This window comes from Corvus moneduloides, chromosome 12 (assembly GCF_009650955.1).
Source record: "Corvus moneduloides isolate bCorMon1 chromosome 12, bCorMon1.pri, whole genome shotgun sequence".
Lineage (NCBI taxonomy): Eukaryota > Metazoa > Chordata > Aves > Passeriformes > Corvidae > Corvus > Corvus moneduloides.
In genome coordinates this window covers 8,403,604-8,423,922 of record NC_045487.1, presented here as the reverse complement: position 1 = coordinate 8,423,922, position 20,319 = coordinate 8,403,604, and the positions used below count along the sequence as shown (strand labels likewise).

At 46.5% G+C, this 20,319-nt stretch overlaps 3 protein-coding genes across 3 annotated transcripts in view; 1 reads left to right on the top strand and 2 right to left on the bottom strand.

Annotated features, from left to right (window-relative positions):
- The window catches only part of AMFR (autocrine motility factor receptor), a 28,375-nt gene extending 25,904 nt beyond the window's left edge, over positions 1 to 2,471 (bottom strand). The window contains exons 1-2 of the mRNA XM_032121475.1: positions 2,199 to 2,471; positions 636 to 728 (exon numbers count right to left, since the gene is read on the bottom strand). Coding sequence (XP_031977366.1) covers positions 636 to 728; positions 2,199 to 2,420 — 315 coding nt within the window. The 5' untranslated portion in view covers positions 2,421 to 2,471. The remainder of the gene's footprint in view (positions 1 to 635; positions 729 to 2,198) is intronic.
- Positions 2,472 to 4,107: 1,636 nt separating this feature from the next.
- On the bottom strand, positions 4,108 to 11,477 carry NUDT21 (nudix hydrolase 21). Its single transcript, XM_032121480.1, has 7 exons — positions 11,240 to 11,477; positions 8,850 to 9,050; positions 7,603 to 7,666; positions 6,861 to 6,950; positions 6,129 to 6,204; positions 5,652 to 5,766; positions 4,108 to 4,397 (listed from the first exon to the last, which is right to left on the bottom strand). The coding sequence occupies exons 1-7, from the start codon at positions 11,353 to 11,355 to the stop codon at positions 4,376 to 4,378; spliced, it is 684 nt and encodes a 227-aa protein (XP_031977371.1). The 5' UTR covers positions 11,356 to 11,477; the 3' UTR covers positions 4,108 to 4,375.
- Positions 11,478 to 11,599: 122 nt separating this feature from the next.
- On the top strand, positions 11,600 to 19,753 carry OGFOD1 (2-oxoglutarate and iron dependent oxygenase domain containing 1). Its single transcript, XM_032121476.1, has 13 exons — positions 11,600 to 11,753; positions 11,845 to 11,990; positions 12,083 to 12,129; positions 12,486 to 12,586; positions 12,985 to 13,101; positions 13,930 to 14,021; positions 15,009 to 15,134; positions 15,479 to 15,592; positions 15,909 to 15,988; positions 16,124 to 16,419; positions 17,651 to 17,773; positions 18,617 to 18,675; positions 19,229 to 19,753. Exons 1-13 carry the CDS (start codon positions 11,603 to 11,605, stop codon positions 19,388 to 19,390), a joined length of 1,614 nt encoding a protein of 537 aa, XP_031977367.1. The 5' UTR covers positions 11,600 to 11,602; the 3' UTR covers positions 19,391 to 19,753.
- Positions 19,754 to 20,319: the final 566 nt, after the last annotated feature.

The following is a 20,319-nucleotide window of genomic DNA, read 5'->3' as shown; positions in this document are numbered from 1 at the left end:
TACTATTAAAAAGATACTATTCAAGGTCCTGCTGCTGCTTTCATCTTCTGCAGGATCCTGTTTTTAAAAACTCTGGGCTTTCATAGTTCCCTTGCTGAATTTTTACAAACATTCTCATATAGCCAAGAGCCGGACTAAACAGCCTCAGTTTTCAGTCCTGCTCACCTCCTTTCTCTGGGGATTTTCTTGCCTACTCCCTCTTAAACCTGCAGGCTTGTAAACCATCCACTCAGTGTATGAGGATGAAAAGCACTTCTCCAGCAGTCAAGGTACAAAAGAAGAGGGAACTCAAGACTGCCAGTGCTGACAACTACAAAACGCAATGGAGAAATGCTGCCAGGTGCAGACAGGATAGAGAAGAACATGCTACAAGTATTTTGAAGTGAGGTGCACTTGTAAGAAATCTGACGGAGTTCATTAAGAAACAGGATTTTCAAGTTGACTGTGGGCTTATAAAATACAATAGGAAAAATTCCCTTAGAAATAAACCAGAAGCTTGTGGCTGTGGATATACTAGCTAACCAAATGGTAAGACCTATATTGTAAAATTTACTTTTCTTGTGCAGTTTCAGCAATTCTATATAGAAAATCACAACATTTGCCATGTTTCACGGTTTCCTTGTTTGCTGTCTCACCTGCCTCTCGCTGACACGAAGAGGACCAAACACCATACACTGGATTAGCTTAGCAACCAGCATCAGAAAACAGCAAGCAGTATTCACTAGCACCTGGAAAGAAAGACAGCAGTCAGCAACAAATACTTTTGCCCTATTTAGAAGGAGGGAGAGAAGGGGAATGAACGAGTCTAACAAAACCTGCTGTTGTTCACAGAACAGTATTAGTTCCTCTTTTTTTGGTGAAATTTAAGCCTGGCCTCTTCCAAGATACATTAAGTAGCTGATAAGTCACTTAGCTTTTTTTTTCTTAGAAATACTAACACAGTTAGTTTGATACAGCAGTACAGCCAACAAACTGATCTACCTCTTCACAATACAGATTAGCAAATTTCATGAAGGAACACTGGGACAAAACTTCGAGATCACAAAGATGCTAATTTTGTTTAACACATGGCAGATAAGAAAACTCCAGTTTGAATCTTTGTTACAGTAAGAGGATTCAGAGGTTGCCTCAAAACATGCTGAATAGCACACGCTTTCAGTAACAACACTGCTTGAGGCTTTCTTGGGAAACTGCTTTACAGCAAAGGAGAAAGAAGCAGAACGCATGGGCCTGGGAAAACTGCTATCTCACATTTGGCAAAGGCACTTGTAATTAACTTTTGACCTAGGGAGGACTTTAAAAAGGCGAGAAGGTGGATGATGAAGAAGCCTCACCCTGCCATTTCCAAAGGACGCAGAAAAAACTTTTCCAGGACTCTTAACTTAAGGTCCAGAGACCACATTTCAACAGAATGAATGTGTTTGGTATATTAAAAAATCAGCACCTCAGTCAAGGAAGCATGTTGTGAAGCAGCTGTCCAACTACTGCCACCTTTGAGTGACAGACAGATGAAAAGTTTAACAGCAACAACTCAGCAAGGTTTCAATATTCCCTTGTTGAGCCTTTATTTCAACTACAAATCAGTGAGCCAAAATTCATTATGAGGTTTGGGTTTTAAAAGATACAGACAATTATTTTCTTTTTTTCTTAAATGGTGAGAATGTTTCCTCTTACCTACAAGACTTTAAGTCCTATATTAAAAAAAAAAAAAAAAAACCCAAAAAAAAAAAACCAAAGACATGTAAAGCTTGGGCTCGAATACCTGACAGTCCCTTACCCAGATTTCTGGGAGAGCAGGTCGGGCAGTGCTTGGCGAAGCTTAAGCCCAGCACCCGCCTGGGACAGCAGCAAACGTTCCCAACAGCTTCTCCCAAACCCCCCGGCCAGGACAAGCGAGGGGCGCTCGGGGAGAGAAGCGCAAGCCGCGGGCTGAACTCTCGGGGCGCTCGGCTCTAACACTGCCCCACTGCCCCGGCCAAGCAGGAAGGGAAGCGACTGCGGAGGCGGCCCGGGGCGGGCAGGGGGAAGCCAGCCGAGCCCCGTCTTTATTCCGCGAGCAGTTTCCAAACAACAATAATGAAACACCCCCCGGACCCGCCCGCCTTTCCCCGGCCGCAGGGAGGTGCCGGCAGAGGCCGATCCCGATCCCAGCCCCGCAGGCCGCGGGCCCGCAGGCCCCGCCGCCGCCCCGGGCTCACCCAGACGCAGAGGCTATCGGAGAGCAGGTAGTAGGCGACGTCCAGGGCCCCGGGGCCGGCGCAGCGCTGGGGCTCGGCCGGCTCGGTGTCCGCCGCCCCGCCGGGCGCCTGGGTGAGGGCGCGGTAGGCGCTGAGGCCGGCGCCCAGCAGCGCCAGGGCGCTGAGTGCCGTGTAGGTGCGGAGGCTGGGCCAGGGGAAGCGCTCCAGGAACAGCAGCGGCATTGCGGAGCCCTCACCGCCGCCCGGCCCCGGCCCCGGCCCCGGCCTCGGCCTCGGCCCGCCGCGCTCCCCCGGCTCAACGCCCGCCCCGCCGCCCCTCCCCGGGGCCGGGCGAGCCGCCCCCGCTGGAGAAAGGAAAGAGACCGGGCCCGAACCGCCCGCCCCAGCTCCGGCCGCCGCGTCCGCCCGTCACCCCGCGCGCTGAGTCACGGCCGGGGCGGCGCTTCCACCGGCCCGGCCCTGCCCCGCACCCCCCCGCGCCCGGGACAGCGGCCGCTCCGCCGGAGCCGCGCGTGGGCGGAATTAGAGGGGCCTTCGGGAGGCCCCAAACCCACAGGCAGGGTGGCAGAGGAGAGCGCGTAGAGACTGCAGGAGCAGCGCCCTTCCACAGGCAGCCTGGAACAAGAATTAGTCTCCCTAACTACCGTGTGGTAAGTAAGGTGAGATGTGCTCTTAAGTGCCAAGGCTCAAAAACTGCACTCTGCTCCTTGTTTTTGCAGCATCTGACTTCCAAACTTCCACCTGCCCTTCCTTACTTCCACGGGCAAAAAGGGTTCTCTTTTCCGCTCCCCTGCTAGCTTTATTTCCCCCAGGTGGCAGCTAAGAAACCATACATTCTACTCACCATCTGTCTGGGCCTTCCATCCATAGGACCGAAGAGAACAGCCCTTCCACTACCTTTGATGCATTTGTCAGTACACTTCCCATACTGCACAGCTTCAATTTGACCAAAGCACCAAGCTGTCAAGATTGTTCTGTACATTGCTTACCAGTGCAGATGCCAAGCACTTTGGCAAGATTCAGTTCTCTTGGCAGCAGGCATTCTCCAACCCTGCCTTCATATGAGAGGACAGTGCACAAGCAACAGTGCATCTTCTGATCAGACGCAGAACTTGGAAACAAATCTTTTAAAGGCTCATTAAGCAAAATAAAGGCATTGGGAAGTGTCACATCCAACTGGACTTTACATTTAGCCAAGCATGTAAAAACCCCAGAATTAGGAAGATTGGTATTTGCCACATACAAGAGACTGAAATGTTGAGGAGAAAAAGCAGAAGCGTGGGTATCCCTTGCAGGACAAGACAGCACAGGTCAGCATAACATGGAACCACTTGCATGTGGCATTGGCAAAGCGTTTCAGCATGACCCTGATTCTGTCCCACAGCTGAGGAAAAATATACAAAATTAACTTCACTTTCCCTATTTTAACTGTATCTCAGACCAGTCCAACAGAATTTTTTGGGTTGTTACTGTCTTAAGAGGGCACTGAAGGAACAGATGCATGTTCCATCTCCTCCAAGCCCTGTACAAACAGATCAGTTCTGGTAAAAAAAGGTAAAGGCTACACTTGCCATTAAGTACTCATGCTCCCTCAAAACAGCAGTTCTGGTCTCCTAGTTAATTAAGGCTCAAAACAATATTGCACCCACTTATACTGTTTCATTTCTCCCAGATCCTAGGGATATTCCCTGCTCAGGGATAGAGATTGCAGCATCTGAATGGGCTCTGAATGGCTTAGCTCCTCCTCATTTCCAAGGTCATCTGTACTCCTGAAGAAAAGTAATAATGTTTAAAATATAGACCTAAAAGAGACAATTAAAGAAAAATAAAACAACTAAAAACAGAAGGAAAAAAACCACTAAAAAAAAACCTCCCAACAACAAGAACCAAACCAAACCCAACACAAACAGAATCTTAACCATATTGTTTAATGGTACAAAACAATAAATTGGTGAGTATTACAGTGAAAAGGGATTGAAACACTGGTAGCCCATTGCCATCTCTCTAGCTAAACAGTTGAGATTCACTTCTCTGTTCATACCATAGAATGTTTAGTGGCCTTCAGGAACAGAATGACTTAAAAAAATTCTTGTATCACACATATTCATTTCTCTACAGTTTAAAGCTGTGCTCACAGAGACGGCTTCTTCTATTGGAGTCTTCAGGTATATAGGAATTCAGTTGTAAATAAAGTTGAACCTAAAATTAAGAGCATTATACCAAGTGAGGAATTTTCATTCTTTTTTTAAGGGCATTTTTGAATGAATAAGCAAATGTTTTGTTTCTGTTCTGAACAGCACTCTTCCACCTGACAGGGCAAAAGTGCATTTTTTAATAAGACAGCTTTACAGTGTAGCAGGAAGCATCATTTTTAACAGCCAATCCTACACCAGCATTGCACAACTGTCTCTTAAGGTTGCAGAAGAACTAATTATTAACATTTCATCTCCCAGAACAGGTTCATAGATACAAAAATCACAGTGAGAGTTATATTCCTCCATCAGCAACTCTTTTGCAGCATTTCTGCTGCCAGGCCAACCTTACATATTCCAAGGGGAACATACAGACATACTCAAAAGAGAATTTTTCCCAACTAAGTTTCATAAATAACAGTAGAAGCAAGCATCCATCTCAGCTTCCAGATGCCCAGCCTTTGGATGTGTCTGTTGCATCACTACCCAACCTGCATAACAGATAGTGTTTTGCTGGTACCCAAGAGGAAGTACCTGCTGTCTTTAGAGGAGGAGAAGCCAAAACTGGGGCTAGAGAGAAAAAAGCTCAGCAGGAAACAAGAATATTATGGGCAATACCAGTGCTAACATTCTGCTAACATACTTTTTTCATCATAGTAGGTGGGTGACAGAACTACTTCCCTGAGGAAGAGCTGGCAGGCTGTGGGACACCTGGGATGTCTGAACATTCTCTAAAGTAAGAGACCAGTGAGACTAGTGAGCTCTGGAGGGACGAGCCACAAGCCATTTCCAGGTAAGAAAGTCAAAGCATGTACACATTGGAAGAGGAAGGAAAAAATATAGCTACAGATATTTGTGTCATAAAGATGCTACACTTCATTAACTCTACTACAGAGTGTAAAAAACCCACCACATTTAACCAGCACAAAGCTGTATTCATCCACACCTAACTCAGTGCTTCAAGCTCACATCCTGGCTTTAACTCTCTAGCGGTCCCCAGTAGCTACAAGAAGCTGTTCCTCAGCCTCTGCACAGCCTCATCCTCACTATCTTCCACGTTTTCCTTAGCTACGACTGCTAGGCAGGACTTTGGTGCTAGCTAGTTGTGATCAGTGCCTCGAAAGTGTCCATCACACTTCATCTGAGGCAGAATCTTTGGGATAGATGCAACCTTTTCAAGTTGGTTTCTGTAGCGCATTGCCTTGCTCTGGAGTCCCACAGCAAACGTATTCCCAAGAACCACTATACAAATACAACATACCTGCTCAAAAGTTGAGGAAGGCTGGAAATAATGGGTCCATATCCTGGCGCATTGTCATAGAGTTCAAACAATGGTGCTGCAACCAGCTTGTAATTTTTGGGGACTGCAAACAAAGCTAAAAACAAATACAAGCTGACAAATCAGAAAAACCAGCACACATTCAGCCACGGTATCATCGCTCCATGTAGACCTCAAAACAAGTTCGCTACATGGAGCACTCAAGCAGGTTTATTCCTTCTCTAGTTAAATGTGGGATTCACATAGTGTACACAGACTGATGCAGGAGCAAGAATGAAAATTTACTAGGAACTCATGTTCAAAGGATCTACCTTCAAAACAAATACCAACATTTAACTTTATTAGTGATCAACTACAAACAACTGCAAGCATACAATCACAATGCTACTAGATTTCCTTGTGTGAAATACAAGCATTTAAACACTGTAACAAATACAACACTTCGATGCAAACACTTACCCTTTTCTTGAAGCTGGACCAAAAAGAGCTTTTTGTGTTCTTTAGGCTTTGTAATATGAGCTGGGATATAGGGATACTAGAAGAAAAATGGTAAAAAACAGTTGTACAGAGCTTTGAAAATTGTGCAATCTTAAGTGCTACTTTATAAATTATCAACCCCTGTACAAACTTTCAACGTGTCATATATTGTTCTTTTGTAGCATAAAATAAACCATTTTCATAAGAAAGTACTCGAGAAATGAATGCTCTTGCTGTCACAACTATTGACAGAATCTAAAGTGGCACCAATACTCACAAGCAGTTAAAACAACCCAATAAAACAGAAATGCATAGAAGCAAACTGAGCAAGGATTTTCATTAAAGCCCTAAGAAATAGGGTAGTGAGGCTAATTTATTCACAGGGTATCTGTTCCATAAGCAGCAGTACAAGAGTTTCCATTGTGGCTACAAAAGGAATTTAAATGGTGCATCTGTCTCAGCATAGAACTGGAAGCTATTACATCCAGTGGTTTCTTGTCCATCACACGGGTGTGAGGAGGGAGACAGCAGTGTCCATTTAAAAAAGGGCTGTGGTTTCTCTTCAGTCATAGAAAGGAGATGAAATAGATAAAACCCAGAAAAACTAATTGCTCATGCAGCAGGTACTCAAGAAGCCCATCTGGTAGGTTGAAGGCTTTTAGAAGTACAAACAGAACTTGACCAAAGAAGATGGAAGCCCACAGGAGTACTCACCTGTGGAGGTTCGAAGTTTGGTCTCCACCAGTTGCCAATGCAGTCATCAATCACCCAGTCTTGCTGAACACCATCCTGACGACCCAGTATCTATCAAAAATCCAGTAATAGTCAGACCTTGAACTACCTCAACGAAATTTTTTTAGTTAACACATATTGGAAGCACAAAGACTTGCTGTAATATATGTCTGATGTAGTTCATAACTGCTCTGAGACAGCTTTCAATAGAATTGTAGAGTATTTTTGTATAAAGTGAGATTTTTTACTAAAAGCCTCCTCACCTGGTAGGACAAGGGCACTCTAGAAACCATTTCAAAACCTATGCTGTTCTCAGTTGGACTGAGTCCTATCAGACCAATGGGAAAAATGAAATACATTGTCACACTATCTGGCAGAATTAGTTACTTGGAGAAAATGGTGCATTGGGAGGACTATCTCAAAGGCAAGTCCCCATCAGTTGTCCTCCACAACATATTTTATTGCTCATCTCTACACACACTTGCCTGAAGCCAGTCAGAAAGCAAAGCTGCAAATGAACACAGGACTTGAGCAGCAGGTAGGAGTCAGCCACACTCATGATGCAGACAAATGAAAACTTGACTGCTTTATTTGTTAACTACCTGAGAACATCACAAAAGCAACAAAATAACAACAGTGGTAAGAAGACTAATGCTTTAGCTTATTCTGGTAATTCTGAAATAATGCAACATTCTGCTATAGAACATAATGAAAGAAAACAGACCTCTGTCATTAAGCGTTTGAGCCCTTCTACCTCATCTTCTCCTGGATTGAGTTCACCACCAGGTCTGTTAAAATAATCAATGATGAAAGCTAAAGTTATTTTATTGCATTTACCAATCTTCACAGGCAAGTTCCAGTGTGCTTCCAGGCAGGGAGTTACAAATTCACTTATGGCTCTTAAGTCAGAAGTTCCAAATCTAGCTTTGCTGAATTTGAAGACAGCAGGACAGCTTTCACCAAAACTGAAACTAATACGTTTATGTCTCTTATAAAAACAACCATTGCATAAAATACTTTCAGTTTAGCAGGACAAAGCATAACAATACACACAATAATAATTGGGACACTCAAAGGGTAAAGTTTTAACAATAATAACCAGAAGCTGAAGGGCTGTAAATACTGCCTGTATTTGCTCTTATCACAAAAACAGCATTCACTGAAGCATACAGAAACCAGAAAATAAAACTCGTGGGAAAATGATGCAGGATTACTCATTTTCATCATTACAGCACTTTGCAAATCATTTACAGTCTCTCCTGGTTTGTCCACAAAAACCCTTCAAATCAAGATGTCAAAAACGAATCTAGACGTAAAATTAGACTTAACACATACAAAATTGAGAACAATATAAAAAGTTAAAACAGAATAATAAGAAGACAAACAGGGTAACATAAGACAAGCCAAGGCTATCTAGTTTGAAAACTAAAATCACCACCATCACTACAAACATAATCAAACACTAAAATTTCACTCTGGCTGTGATAACTATGAGATGAACTGGAGCAATTTTCTCAAATTTAGATGCCTACCCTTCTTGCTATCCCAGCTCAACCATTAGTTTGTAAACAGGTATCATTCTGCATTTACAGGGGGTTAGTCCTTGACCTCCACTTGCCCATTTTTGTGGGCATAGCATAAGCTACTGAAGCCTAACTGCTTTCACAATGCAAGTACAACACACCACCAACTGCTGCTAATGAGTTTTAAACAAGATTTTACTGTAGTGATGCACTGTAACTAAGATTCCCAGTCAGTTCCAAACTCAATCACCCCCCTCATGAGCAGAGTCAAACAAACACACTTTAGATGAAAACCCCACCATTCAAAAAATACTTTCCAGACTAAGTCTTTACAAGCAATGAATCCCATTCAAAACATTGAGCAGTTGGACACAGTTTAACCCCTAGCCTGCATGTTTAGTGGTCTGTGACAAAAAACTGAAGTTACACTTAAGAAACAGACACTTACAGCTTGAAAAAAGTTGTACCCAGCTGCAGTAACAGCACGTGGGGCAGCCTGTGCTCATGCACAATCAGAACCCCTTCCACTGTCCGCCTCATGCCAATCTTGTCAAACTCTTCTCTCATGCGCTGAAACCGAGCTGCCACAGAACTGTCCTTCTCATACAGAGGCTCCTTTGTGCCAAACGTGTAGTTGGTCAGAGGATACCTATAAGGAGGAGAAAAAATGTTGCTGCATAACAAGAAATCTAACTTTAAATCACCATGACACAGTACATAGCCTGAGGCAGACCCTTCACTGCTTGACGGGTAAGTCATAGTGCAGGGCTAAAATCATTGTTGGTGGCTTATGAGCCCCCTGTCCCAGGGAGATCGGCACTATGGAACACACAAGCACAGACAGTCCTGCTGAGCTACACTCTAGCCTGGTGCTAGCTCAAAAGAAGGAAAAGAAGCACAGAACCAACTGTCATTCAACAGACACCCTCTTTGATCTCCACACTGCAGGGAAAAGGCAGCTGAAGCTCTGAAAGGAGCTGGAAAAGAGACTGGAGATAAAGCTCTGCTGGGAAGGAAGGAAGGAAGCTGCACAGGACTGCAATTTTTTTCTCCAGATGTAATGAGAGCCTGAGAACTAAACTGTTAAAAGTGTTTTGTTTTGAAGTGGGAAATCAGACGTGGATCACAGAAGAGGAGAAATGTTGAGTTTCTGAGTGTAGGGTTGGGAGCCTGGGGTAAGATCAAGAGTGTGAGCAGATCCCTCTGTTGGGCTGATGCTGGACCCCTGCACTCTTGTCACAGTGTAGCAGAAACCCAGCGATTTCTCCAGGCAAGAGGGAATGAAAACAGAAAAGAAAAGAAAGGTTAGTCAAGAAACTGGTCAGTGCAACACAGCACAGAGGGCAACAGGGGAGTATTATTATGCAATTAAATCCATGTAACATAGAGGTCTGATGGCAGGAGACCTGGAGGAAAGACAGAATCACCCAGCTAAGTCAAAAGGGAGAAGAAAATGGTTCTGGACAGAGCAGTGATGAGTTATCACCATGGTTTTACTGACTTGTGGCACACAGCAACTGACTTAACAGAGTGAATGACTGATCTTATATTTTCCTTGAGATGCATCTTGCCATGGATTCTTTCCCCAAATATGTCAAACTTTAGTAGCATACACTCTTCCCCCCTCAAATTCCAGCACCCCTCCTCCTCTAATTTTCCTCATGTTTTACAGTGGTGAAATCACAAGCCAGTTGCCATTGTTAGAGCTTTTTCTCATGTAGACAAGTGAGCCAAAACAGTTTCCAAACCACAGATTCATTTACTAACAAGCTTCCCTACTTTCACTTATAGTTTAAAACCATCTACGTTTCTTTTTCCTTTTCCATTTTTAGATACACAAATGGCTTATTAATAACCTACTATGCTAACCCATACTATACTAAAGTGGGTGCATTAGTCTGTACATCAAAATCCTTAGCTTCGACTTAATAAAAATGCTGCTGGTAACACAGCTTCCTGATAAATCTTTGCTTCAGAAACCCAGTAGAAATATTCTAATTTCTGAAGTTGGTATTTGAACTTTCACAAGACTCCGAATAAACTCAGCTACACTAAAAAAACACAGAAGTGTCAGTGATTAATAGCTAAAATTGAATATTGACTGTTGCAGTTAACATTTGCTGGTTTTTGCAACTTGACAGATGCACTTAGCAAAGAACACGTCCCACATCCACCAGACTCTACTGGAGGAAAGACAAAATATACTATTTCCTCATTAAAAAATACATAAATACTTATTAGTAACACAGTGACATTAGTAACATTAGTGACATTAGTGACAATTTTCTCTGGTAGCAAACGCTCTGGATTTTAACTCCAACACCTGCACCAGACAAACCACAAACACCAGGCACATCTAGCCACATCTTACTGACTGCCCAGGGTCAGCCCAAATCCCAGCGCGGCCAAGAAAAAGCCCTTCTCTTTCTGCCGCTTTTCTGGATGCCTGTAACAGTGCGAAAACTACTGTGATGCTCAACACACCTAAACCCTCCCTGTGTTACTTAGGGTTCGCACCTCCCGAGCCAGACACTGTTTCTAAGCACTAAAGCGCTGACACCAAATACTCCACACTCCCCCGGAGGCTAGCAAGCCCTCGGTACCCACAGCGCGGCTCAGCAGCCCCTGCGAGGCGGGCGGCCGGGCCCCCACCGGCACCCGGGCTCTGCCACCGCTGAGCCCTCAGTCCCTCGAAGGGCCGAGACCCTCGGGACCTCGCACGGCGGGCACGGAGGGAAAACCCCGCCGAGCCTGCTGACAGAGCGGGGACGAGCTCGCCAGCGGGGCGGGACGGGAGGGGAGGGGGCAGAGCCAGGCAGGCCCCGAGGCGGCGCTCACAGGTTGATGGTCCTTTCGAGCGTGAGCGGCTTCGTCTGCTGGATGTATTTGTTCCCAAACTGGTTCACCCCGCGGGGCCAGCCGGTCTGCGAGCGATTAGGCGGCACCACGGACATGGCGAGAAGCGGCGGGAAGAGACGGCGGGAGCGGTAGATCAGTGCCGGGCGGCAGGAGCGGCGTCCGCCATTAACACCCGCCAAGCCCTCAGCGCCGCGCGCCGCCTGCCGGGACCCGCCGCGCTCCGCCCCCGCCTCTCCTCGCCCATTGGCCAACGGCATTCCGCCCCGCCCCCGTGCGATCCGATTGGCCACCGCGGGCGGAGCGCGGGGATCGCAGGGAGTTGTAGTCCGACCGGACGGTGCTATGGCCACCAAGCGTCACGGAGCGGCAGCGCCGGCGGCGGCGAAGCGCGGGAGGCGCGAGGCGCGCGCAGAGCTCTGCGCGGCCCTCGGGGACGCGGCGCTGCGGGAGCGCGCGGGGGCGGCCTGGGCCCGCGGGGAGCGGCTCCGGCACGGTACGGCCCGGCCGGGCCCGCGGGGAGCGGCTCCGGCACGGTACGGCGTGGCCCGGCTCCCCGCCCCTCACCGACGGCCCTTCCCTTGCAGAAGCGGTGGTGCTGGAGTCGGCCCCGTTCCGCCACGCTGTCATTCCCGGTTTCCTGGCGGGCCCGGCTTTCGCGGAGGCGCTGCGGGATGAACTGCTGGGTCTCGGCTTCCGCGGACGGCGCAACGACCTCCTCTCGCTGTGGCAGGTGGGCCCAGGGCCGAGCTGAGCCGGGCCGAGCTCGGCCGAGCCGAGCCACCCTAACCTCCGTCCCTTCTTCTCTTCCATGGGCCGCCGCAGTCCGAGGAGCTGGGGGCAAGCCCGGAGCCCCACGTCGCCGCCCTGAGGTAAAGCGTGGGCTCGGGGCTTTGCCCGCTCAGGGCGGGAAAGAGCCGTGGTGGCTCCCCAGGGAAGGCGACTGCGGGGTGGGCCCACGGCGTGGCCGCCTTCTGCCCCCGTGCTCGGGCCAGAAAACGGCCCTGGAGAGCTGAATCTGCTCTGTGCTTGTCATGGCACTGAAGTCTGTTCAGCTTTCCTGCATACTCAGCCCTCCTGCATCTGTCACCTCTGAAACGCTTCCCCGTGCACCTTCTGACTGGTTGCATGCTTCCTGCTGGTTATTCCCTTACTCTTAACCCTAACCCAAACCTTAACCCTCATCCTAACCCTGACCCTAACACTTACTGTGTACTTATCTTCTCAGGCATGCTCTGTGTGAAGAATTCCGAGTGTGGCTTTCTGCTGTGACCCAGATAGAGCTGGAGCCAACTATTGACATATCCTGTGCTAAATATGAATATACTGGTCAGTCTATAAGTGATCCTTTCCCTAAAGCTTCTGTGCACATGTAGGGAACAAAATGTCTATAGAATACTTCATTTTATTCTAGTTCCAGAGGGTCCCAGAAGCTGCCAGCAGTAAAACAGTGTCTGAAATGAAGTACAAATGATGAAAAAACTGTTGCTGTTGTGTAACTGCCTGTACCTTCAGAGTGGCCTGATCTGCCAATTGCGGTGCAGTCCCACAGAAGTGAATCTTGCAGGTGTCAGGCTGGTGATGCTGATGAGTGAAAATGCAGTTCTTGGAAAGAACATGTTTTTTCTTGTTATATCCTTGTGGGGACAAAGCTGGGTAGCAGTTGTTGGAATGAATCATGCATGTACTGGAAAGATGCTACAGCAGCAAAACGTGTGTAATTGCAGATGTGTTGCTGTGCCATGATGATGAACTGGAAGGTCGGAGAATCGCTTTCATCCTGTACCTTGTCCCACCCTGGGAGAAAAGTGATGGAGGAACGTTGGATCTGTACAGCACAGATGGTAAAAGCTCCGAACTCAGCCTCACGTGGATGAAAAAGATGAAGCTTATGTGCCCCTTGCAGCAACTCTCACCTCAAGCAGTAGAAGGGAATTAAAGAGTTCCTCCTTTGTTCAGAGAAGCTGATGTAGAAGTAAAATGTGCACCTTAGGGATGGGCTGTAGCAGGCTTTGAAGACAGTGCTAAGAGGCAACAGCAGACAAAGAAAATTTTGGAAGGGCCAAGAGTAGGGGCAAGATGGAAGTAATGCCAGTAACTGTGCTTGGAACTCCAGATTGATGACAGTAACTTCCCTTTCCAGCAACAGAACCACAGAATGGTTTGGGTTGAAAGGGATCGTAAAGCTCATCCTGCTATAGGCAGGGACACCTTCTGCTAGACCAGGTTGCTGCAAACCCCATTGAGCATTTCCAGGATGGGGCATCCACAGTTTCTCTGGGCAGCCTGTGCCAGTGCCTCACTGCTCATGGTAAAGAATTCCTTCCTAATATCTAATCTAAACCTATCGTCTGTCTGTCTGAAGCCATTCTCCCTTCTGTTCTGTTATTCCATGCCCTTGTCTGTCCCAAGTCCTTCTACAGTACTCTTGTAGCCCCTTTAGGCAGTGAAAGAGGCTTTAGGTTGCCCCAGAGCCCTCTCTTCTCCAGGTTGAACAGCCCCGACTGCCTGTCTCCATGCAGAGGTGCATGGATTCCTCACCAAGCCCTTGCTCTGAACTCTATCCATTACACCCAGATGTCCCACCAGTCAGTGTCATGAAGTCAGAGAGAAATGGCACTTTCTAGCAAGTCCCAGTTCATATCTTAACCAGGGTATGTTTTCTTCCTCAGAACACTTTCAGCCACAGCAAATCACCAAGTCATTAGTGCCTTCGTGGAACACGCTGGTTTTCTTTGAAGTGTCTCCAGTCTCTTTCCACCAGGCAAGGAGCTGTCTCTTGTTAATTTTTTGATCCTCATTGTTGTGGTTATTTACTCTGTGTGTTACTACAATCCCGGTGGGGAGGGAGAAGAACTGTGGGTAGAGTGGATACTCATGCTAAGTGCTGTGTGTTAAAGAAAGGGCTTCAAGGACTTTAAGGAGGACAAGAACCAACAAAGCCAACTTTAAACCATCAGTCTAGATGCATCATCCTGGGAAAGAAAAATTTCCATTTCTATTTTGCATTACTATCCTGGCAAGCCACTGCTGTGAATTTGGCTCTCACTTCTGTTTGCTGGCTTGTTTTAAACTAGCTCACATTTTTGATGTGGCAGTTGTTACTTTGCTCCAGAAGAGCTCCTCGAGCCATCCATCACCTTGCCAACAGTGCAAGGGCACTGTGCAGATCTGGCTGTACCCCCTCAGTGAGCCAGACATGGTGCAGTGCCCTGCAGCAGAAATGCTGATCCAGTACTCTGTGATACTTGTCAGGAAAATGCCTGGGAACAGGATGAATAATTTGTGGAACTGTGTGACACAAACACCTTACTGAAATCTGAAACTCCTGTGTATTTGAGAGTACCAGGGACTGTATCAAACAGGGCCAGAGAGCAGAAGGCTGGAGAGAAAGATGGTCAGTGATATAGGTTGGGTATATCCTGACCTAGGCTGCTTAGGGGGTTATTTTTGTGTCATTTATGTCTTAACTTTGTCTTAACAATCCATGACTCAAAGCTCTCAGAGGGAGAGAGAGAATGGATTCTCTGTGAGCTCGGAGTAAAATCTTCTACTGGAATTCTGGAAACCTGCAATGGACTTCAGGACAATAGGCCTCTGTCTGATAATCTATCCTGCTCTAGCCCTGTCTGACATTTCTGTGTATGCAGTGGGCTCTCTGGAGCCAAGTCCATTTCCCATCATGAGTTGGCATGGTACCTGTTACACCTGGTCCTTGTCTAACGAGGCGTGCTGCCCAACGTTGTTGCAGGTGTCAGAAGTTGTGTCGCAGAAGTGCCGCCTGTCAGTGAGCGGTTGGTTCCACGGCCCGTCTGTGGCCAGACCTGCACGGCACATTGAAGCGCCCTTGGCCAGGAGCCCACACATCCCCTATGATGTGAGTAACAAGCCTGTATCTTATAGCTGCATTTCTGTACCTGTCCCATTCCTATAATACCAGTTAGGGAATGCACTGATGCACTGGGGATGCTTTAATCTTTATCCCATTTTCCTTTTTGTTTCCTGTCCATAAATTTGTATCCTGTTTCTTTCTTATGCATCTTTGTATGTTTTGCTTACCTGCAGTAGTTCAGAGAAAGTGGTGAATACCTGTGGTGCAATGAAATAAGGGAATGGAGTGTGTGCATGTAGGAATCCAGCCCTGTGGCCTGCTTGGTAGGGGGAATTGGGGAATCTTACTCACTTTTGAAAATTCAGTGTTCTAATCCATTTCCCTTCCAGCATGAAATATTATATGAGTGGATCAATCTAGTTTATTTGGACATGGACTCCCAAGCTCAAATCCAGGAGGAATTTGAGGAGCAATCAGAAATTCTCCTGAAAGACTTTCTTAAGGTGAGCCCAGTGGTTCAATTTGATGTGATCTGCCAGAACATGCTCAGAGGGCTGGCAGGTACCACATGGCATGGAGGCTGGGAAGGGGCTTGCTTGCACATCTGTTAAAACAAAACACCTTCTGGTTTCACACCTAAAGGGGAATGGACCAGGTAGCCTCCAGAGTCCTTTCCAACCTCAACCACTCTGATTCTATGGAATGATCCCCTCTGACTGCCTGTACACTGCTGCATAGGGACTCAGCAAAAATAAAACACTTATCAACCTTCTTTTCCTGGGAGCTAAATATTAACATTTCTGTGTCTCTTTCTCCTAGAAAGAGAAATACCAACTACTCTGTGAAGCATTGGAGAACAAAGAAATCCGGTGGAGTAGTCAGGGGCCAGCCAATAAAAGGTGGGAACAACAGCATGCTGCACCTGGTGATCAGGCTGAGCAGGAGCTGCCATGAGGCTGCACTGGTCAGTGCTGTCCCTCTGGACATGGTCATTGTTGGCTCTCCAGCAAGGAGATGCATCTGCTGTCTTTCAGACTCTATGAGGCAGCAGAGGAAGACAGCCTCCCTGACACTCTGAAGAAATTCCTGCAGCTGTTGCGCTCTGAGGCCTTGTTTTTACTGCTTTCCAACTTCACTGGCCTAAAGCTGCACTTCCTGGCTCCTTCTGATGAGGATGAAGATGCTGGGGAGGGACAAGCAGCGGACACCACTGGGCACAGCAGTCCCAAACCTAAGCAGGAAGAGACTGAACAACCTGCTAATGGCAATCCCCATCAGCCACACCAGTCTGACAACACTCCTGAAGCACAAGACAGTGAGACACAGAGCGGTGAGTAGAGCAGCAGTGTGAAAGGATTCCAACAAAGTTCCCAGTGATTTTCATGGAACTAGTGTTTCACTTTGTACTGCAGCCAGCACAAGGCCCCAGCACAAACATGGGACTTGAAGCATGTTGGATTGCTTATTTGAAATCAGTGACCATTGCAAAAGAATTCAGAGTAAATCAATGACTAATTTGAAGATACCATTTTGAACAGACCTAAGTCTTAAGGGTGGGATTTTTGGGGGCTGTTAATCTTTTGTCAATTGTTACGTGGTTTCTACCTCCCCATAGCCCTGCTTCATCTAAAGCATATTCTTGTATGAAATAATAAATCCAAAAGAGAAAGGTGAACAGGTCAGAAGTAAGACAATTTTAGAATTAGAAAATTGATACCTAAAACTAGGGTTCAACCTTTCAGAAAACATTGTCAGCCTAAACAACCACTTAGTTGTCAGCAGTGACAACTATCAAAGATTAGATTAATTTTGAATTTGGATTGGTGATGTTTATTTAAAACAGTGGCTCTGAAGTTTAAGTGAAAATGTTCATCCTTCACTGAGTCAGGCAAGTTTAGTGGACACTGGAATAAAAGGTAATATAAAACCAAGTCCTACTGAAAAAATCCCACCAGAACACTTACCAGGAGCAAAGGCTTTGTTTTTCTGATTTCCACAACTAGTCATTTGGCTTCCTATTTGCCCTGTTGCCACTGTTTGATTTTAAACTCCTCTATGAGGAGGGCATATTTTGGGGCTGCATGGATTGAAAACTGAGCTAGACGCATGAGAAAATAAAGGTTTCCCTAAAATGACATACCTCCTGGGATACTCCCATGTGGAGTGAGTTTTGGAGCCAATATCCTTCTTTCCTGAGGCTTCTGGTAGTTCCAGGGTACTTCCAGAACAGATAGGTTGCTGGCTCTTGAGGTCTGGAGCTCTACTGTAAATCCAGGGGAAACATAACAAAAAAAGAAAATGAAGAACTGGTTAAACCAAAGCATGTTTTAGCTTGGAGCTGTATGGAGCAAATCTTGGTCCTACTCCTACACATTGTTCGGAGTACCTAACCTAGAGCCACCTCTAAGAAAGATATTGACATGTGATCTATGGTTTTACTTTGTTTTCACGGGGCCAGCGGACAATTTCACAGTGGTGTGAGATCACTGAGCTCCTCACATGCTTTGAGTTCAGCTGATGTGGCTTCATGGCTCTCCCTGTGTGTTTGTGCCCTCTCCTAGGCTCGGGCACCCCTGTGTGTGCGGGGGAGCTGCGACGCTGGACCCATGGGCACTACACTCTTGTCCACGACTCTCAAGCTACAGAATTTGCTCTTGACCTGCTCTTCTTCTGTGGCTGTGAAGGTAAGTGGATGAGAGAGAGATGATGTCAGACACTCCTTTTACAAGGTTTGCATAAAGGAATGACTTCTGAGTTCTCAGCAGTGCTAAAACAGCCAAAATTTCCCTGCTTTTTTCCTACATAGAAGGTCTCAGTAGACTTTGTCCTAGTCCTCACTCCAGCATAAACCCTGGTTTCAGTAGTCCTTATGCAAAGGTTTGGGATTGCGGCCTTGGAATCATCTTTGACCTTTCCCCGCTTGCGCCAGGAGGTGGCGCTTGGGCAGAGGGAAAGGCTGAGCCTCCCAGACCGTTCCTCTCCTAAGCAATGGCTCACAGTGGCTCTGGGCACGCTGCAGAGTCAGGTGGCCACAATACCCGTCAGAAGCGTTCCATGGCTTTCCGCATCAGAATTATCACTGCACCTGCAATTCACAAAGCCCAGGGTTTTCAAAAGTTACTTTAGGCATGTCTAGGCATTTCGGGTTGATTGCTAGTTAAGATAGTTGTAAAAAAAAAAATCTCAACGCAAGCATTTTAGACCAGATGAAGCCAGAATGTACAGCTGAAACTGGCATGTGCTGGTGATGATACTGAAATCTGCTAAGGCAGAACTGTTCTACAGGCAAGGAGCAGTGCATCAAACAACTTTAAATAGCCCATCTACCGTAAAAGGCAAATCCACTACATTTGCTTCAAGTTGTTTCTGAGCAGAAGAAAAAAAATAGACTGGGTTTACAGGAGGTAAACTGGGGCCCTGTATGTAGTAACTTTGTGGAGCGGGGTGAAAAAATGGCATCTCCTGGAAGGCTGTATGGAGACTGGACAGCATTGAGGTTTCTAAGAATCTTTCTTTTCTATTTTAAGACTGGGATCCTGAATATGGTGGCTTTACTTCCTACATTGCTAAAGGTGAAGATGAAGAGGTAAGGACCTCAGTTGCTAGCTGCAGATCAGATAAAGCTGTTTAGGGTGGAGAGACATAATTACGCTTTGTCATAATGCCAACATACTGCTGAGGGTGCTCAGTAGTGCACTGGATTCTCCTTGCCCTAGACACTGCTCGTGGGTGTAGCTCTGGCCTCAGCTTCAAGAGGCTGCTGTTCACCTGAAGCATGAGACCTGGGCCCTGAGAGTGCCTCACAGCACCTGCACCCAGGGCCACTGGGGAAGCCTGCCTTGAAGGGACATAAGGCTATAGCAGAGAGAACACTTTTCCAGGGAAGTGCTGTTCACTGGGGTCACATTCAATATCAGAACTAGTGACAGTACTGAGCAGTCATGCTAGTAAGAAGTCCAGAAGCCCTTAATGTATAATAATGCTTCAGGTAAGGTGTATTAAAATGAAAATGGTGTCACAGTTCATTTTCTAACACCAGACCTTTATTCTGACTTTTGAAACTGTTTTAGTTTTTCTTAAGGATTTTATCAAAGCTATTTTTGTGAAACTGATTCCTTCCTTATTTTTGTGTCCTCGAGCTGTTGACAGTGAATCCAGAGGACAACTGCTTGGCCTTAGTTTATAGAGACAAAGAAACGATGAAGTTTGTGAAGTACATCAACCATCGAAGCTTGGCACGCCTGAACAAGCATCCAAACAGAACAGGATTTTGGGATTTTTCCTTTGTCTATTATGAGTGATGGTGCAGCGTGACCACTGTAACAGAGAACAGTGGTGGGTGGTGGGCAGGTTCCTACTCAGACGTTCAGCTCTGACGTAAGCACAGACAAACTTTGCTCATGCAACTCCATCACACTGTATAATGGGGGGGGCAGGTGGTTTTTTTAACTGCAAAAATGGAAATTAACTCTTCTCTTGAGTCCATTGTAACACACACTCTCAACTGCTTTTAATGTGGGTGGGGTAGTCACACAACTGTCAACTTTCTAGCTGTTCTCTCATGGGAGCAGCACAGTGGCATCTCTGACCTGTCAGGGTGAGAATTACAACTGTACATTGCCCCAAGCTGATGACAGATTTTATTAAAAAAAAAAAAAAGGAAATGGGTCAGTTAAATGTTTCATCAAGTGGTGGGGCAAGTTTTGTTACAAAAATGTCCAAACATTTTCTAGGGCTTAACTGTGTTCCTGTTTGTAGAGAGAAAAATAAAGGAGCTGCCATGGGAAATATGAGGTTTTTCCAGCTGCACAACTCTGTGGAGTTGGGAAGGAAGACAGTGAGGCTATAAAGGCATTGGGAAGGACTTGGCACCATAACAAGGAGCAGGACTTTATTATGCTAAATGCTGTGCAGACAGACCTAGATGCAGCCCTTTTTCCAAGGAATTTACAAGTTTAACAGCCAAGAAGAAACCTGCTCCTGCACACTCTCCTTAGGAGGGTGTACAGACAGCCCCCACCTCCAGCCTCAGAACAGGGGCCAGGGACTAGCAGCAGGAATGAGGCAACTTACCTTTTAGTGGCTTGGCATCCACAGGTACTAGGGAGGCCTCATGCCCTTTTAGTTATGTCCTGGGATCTGCTGGGTCTTAAGATGGCTTCTGTCACTGGAGATCAGCTCAGATGTTTCAAGGCAGCAGCCAGCCAAGTCCTGTGGTAAACACGGCAAG

Coding starts and splice junctions, on each gene's coding strand:
- OGFOD1 (XM_032121476.1), top strand. CDS start 11,603: ATGGCCACCAAGCGTCACGGAGCGGCAGCGCCGGCGGCGGCGAAGCGC. Junction 14,022..15,008: donor CTCCAGTCTCTTTCCACCAG/GCAAGGAGCTGT, acceptor ACGTTGTTGCAG/GTGTCAGAAGTTGTGTCGCA. Junction 15,135..15,478: donor GCCCACACATCCCCTATGAT/GTGAGTAACAAG, acceptor TTTCCCTTCCAG/CATGAAATATTATATGAGTG.
- NUDT21 (XM_032121480.1), bottom strand. CDS start 11,355: ATGTCCGTGGTGCCGCCTAATCGCTCGCAGACCGGCTGGCCCCGCGGG. Junction 7,667..8,849: donor GGTACAACTTTTTTCAAGCT/GTAAGTGTCTGT, acceptor TTATTTTAACAG/ACCTGGTGGTGAACTCAATC. Junction 6,205..6,860: donor CAAACTTCGAACCTCCACAG/GTGAGTACTCCT, acceptor TTTTTCTTCTAG/TATCCCTATATCCCAGCTCA.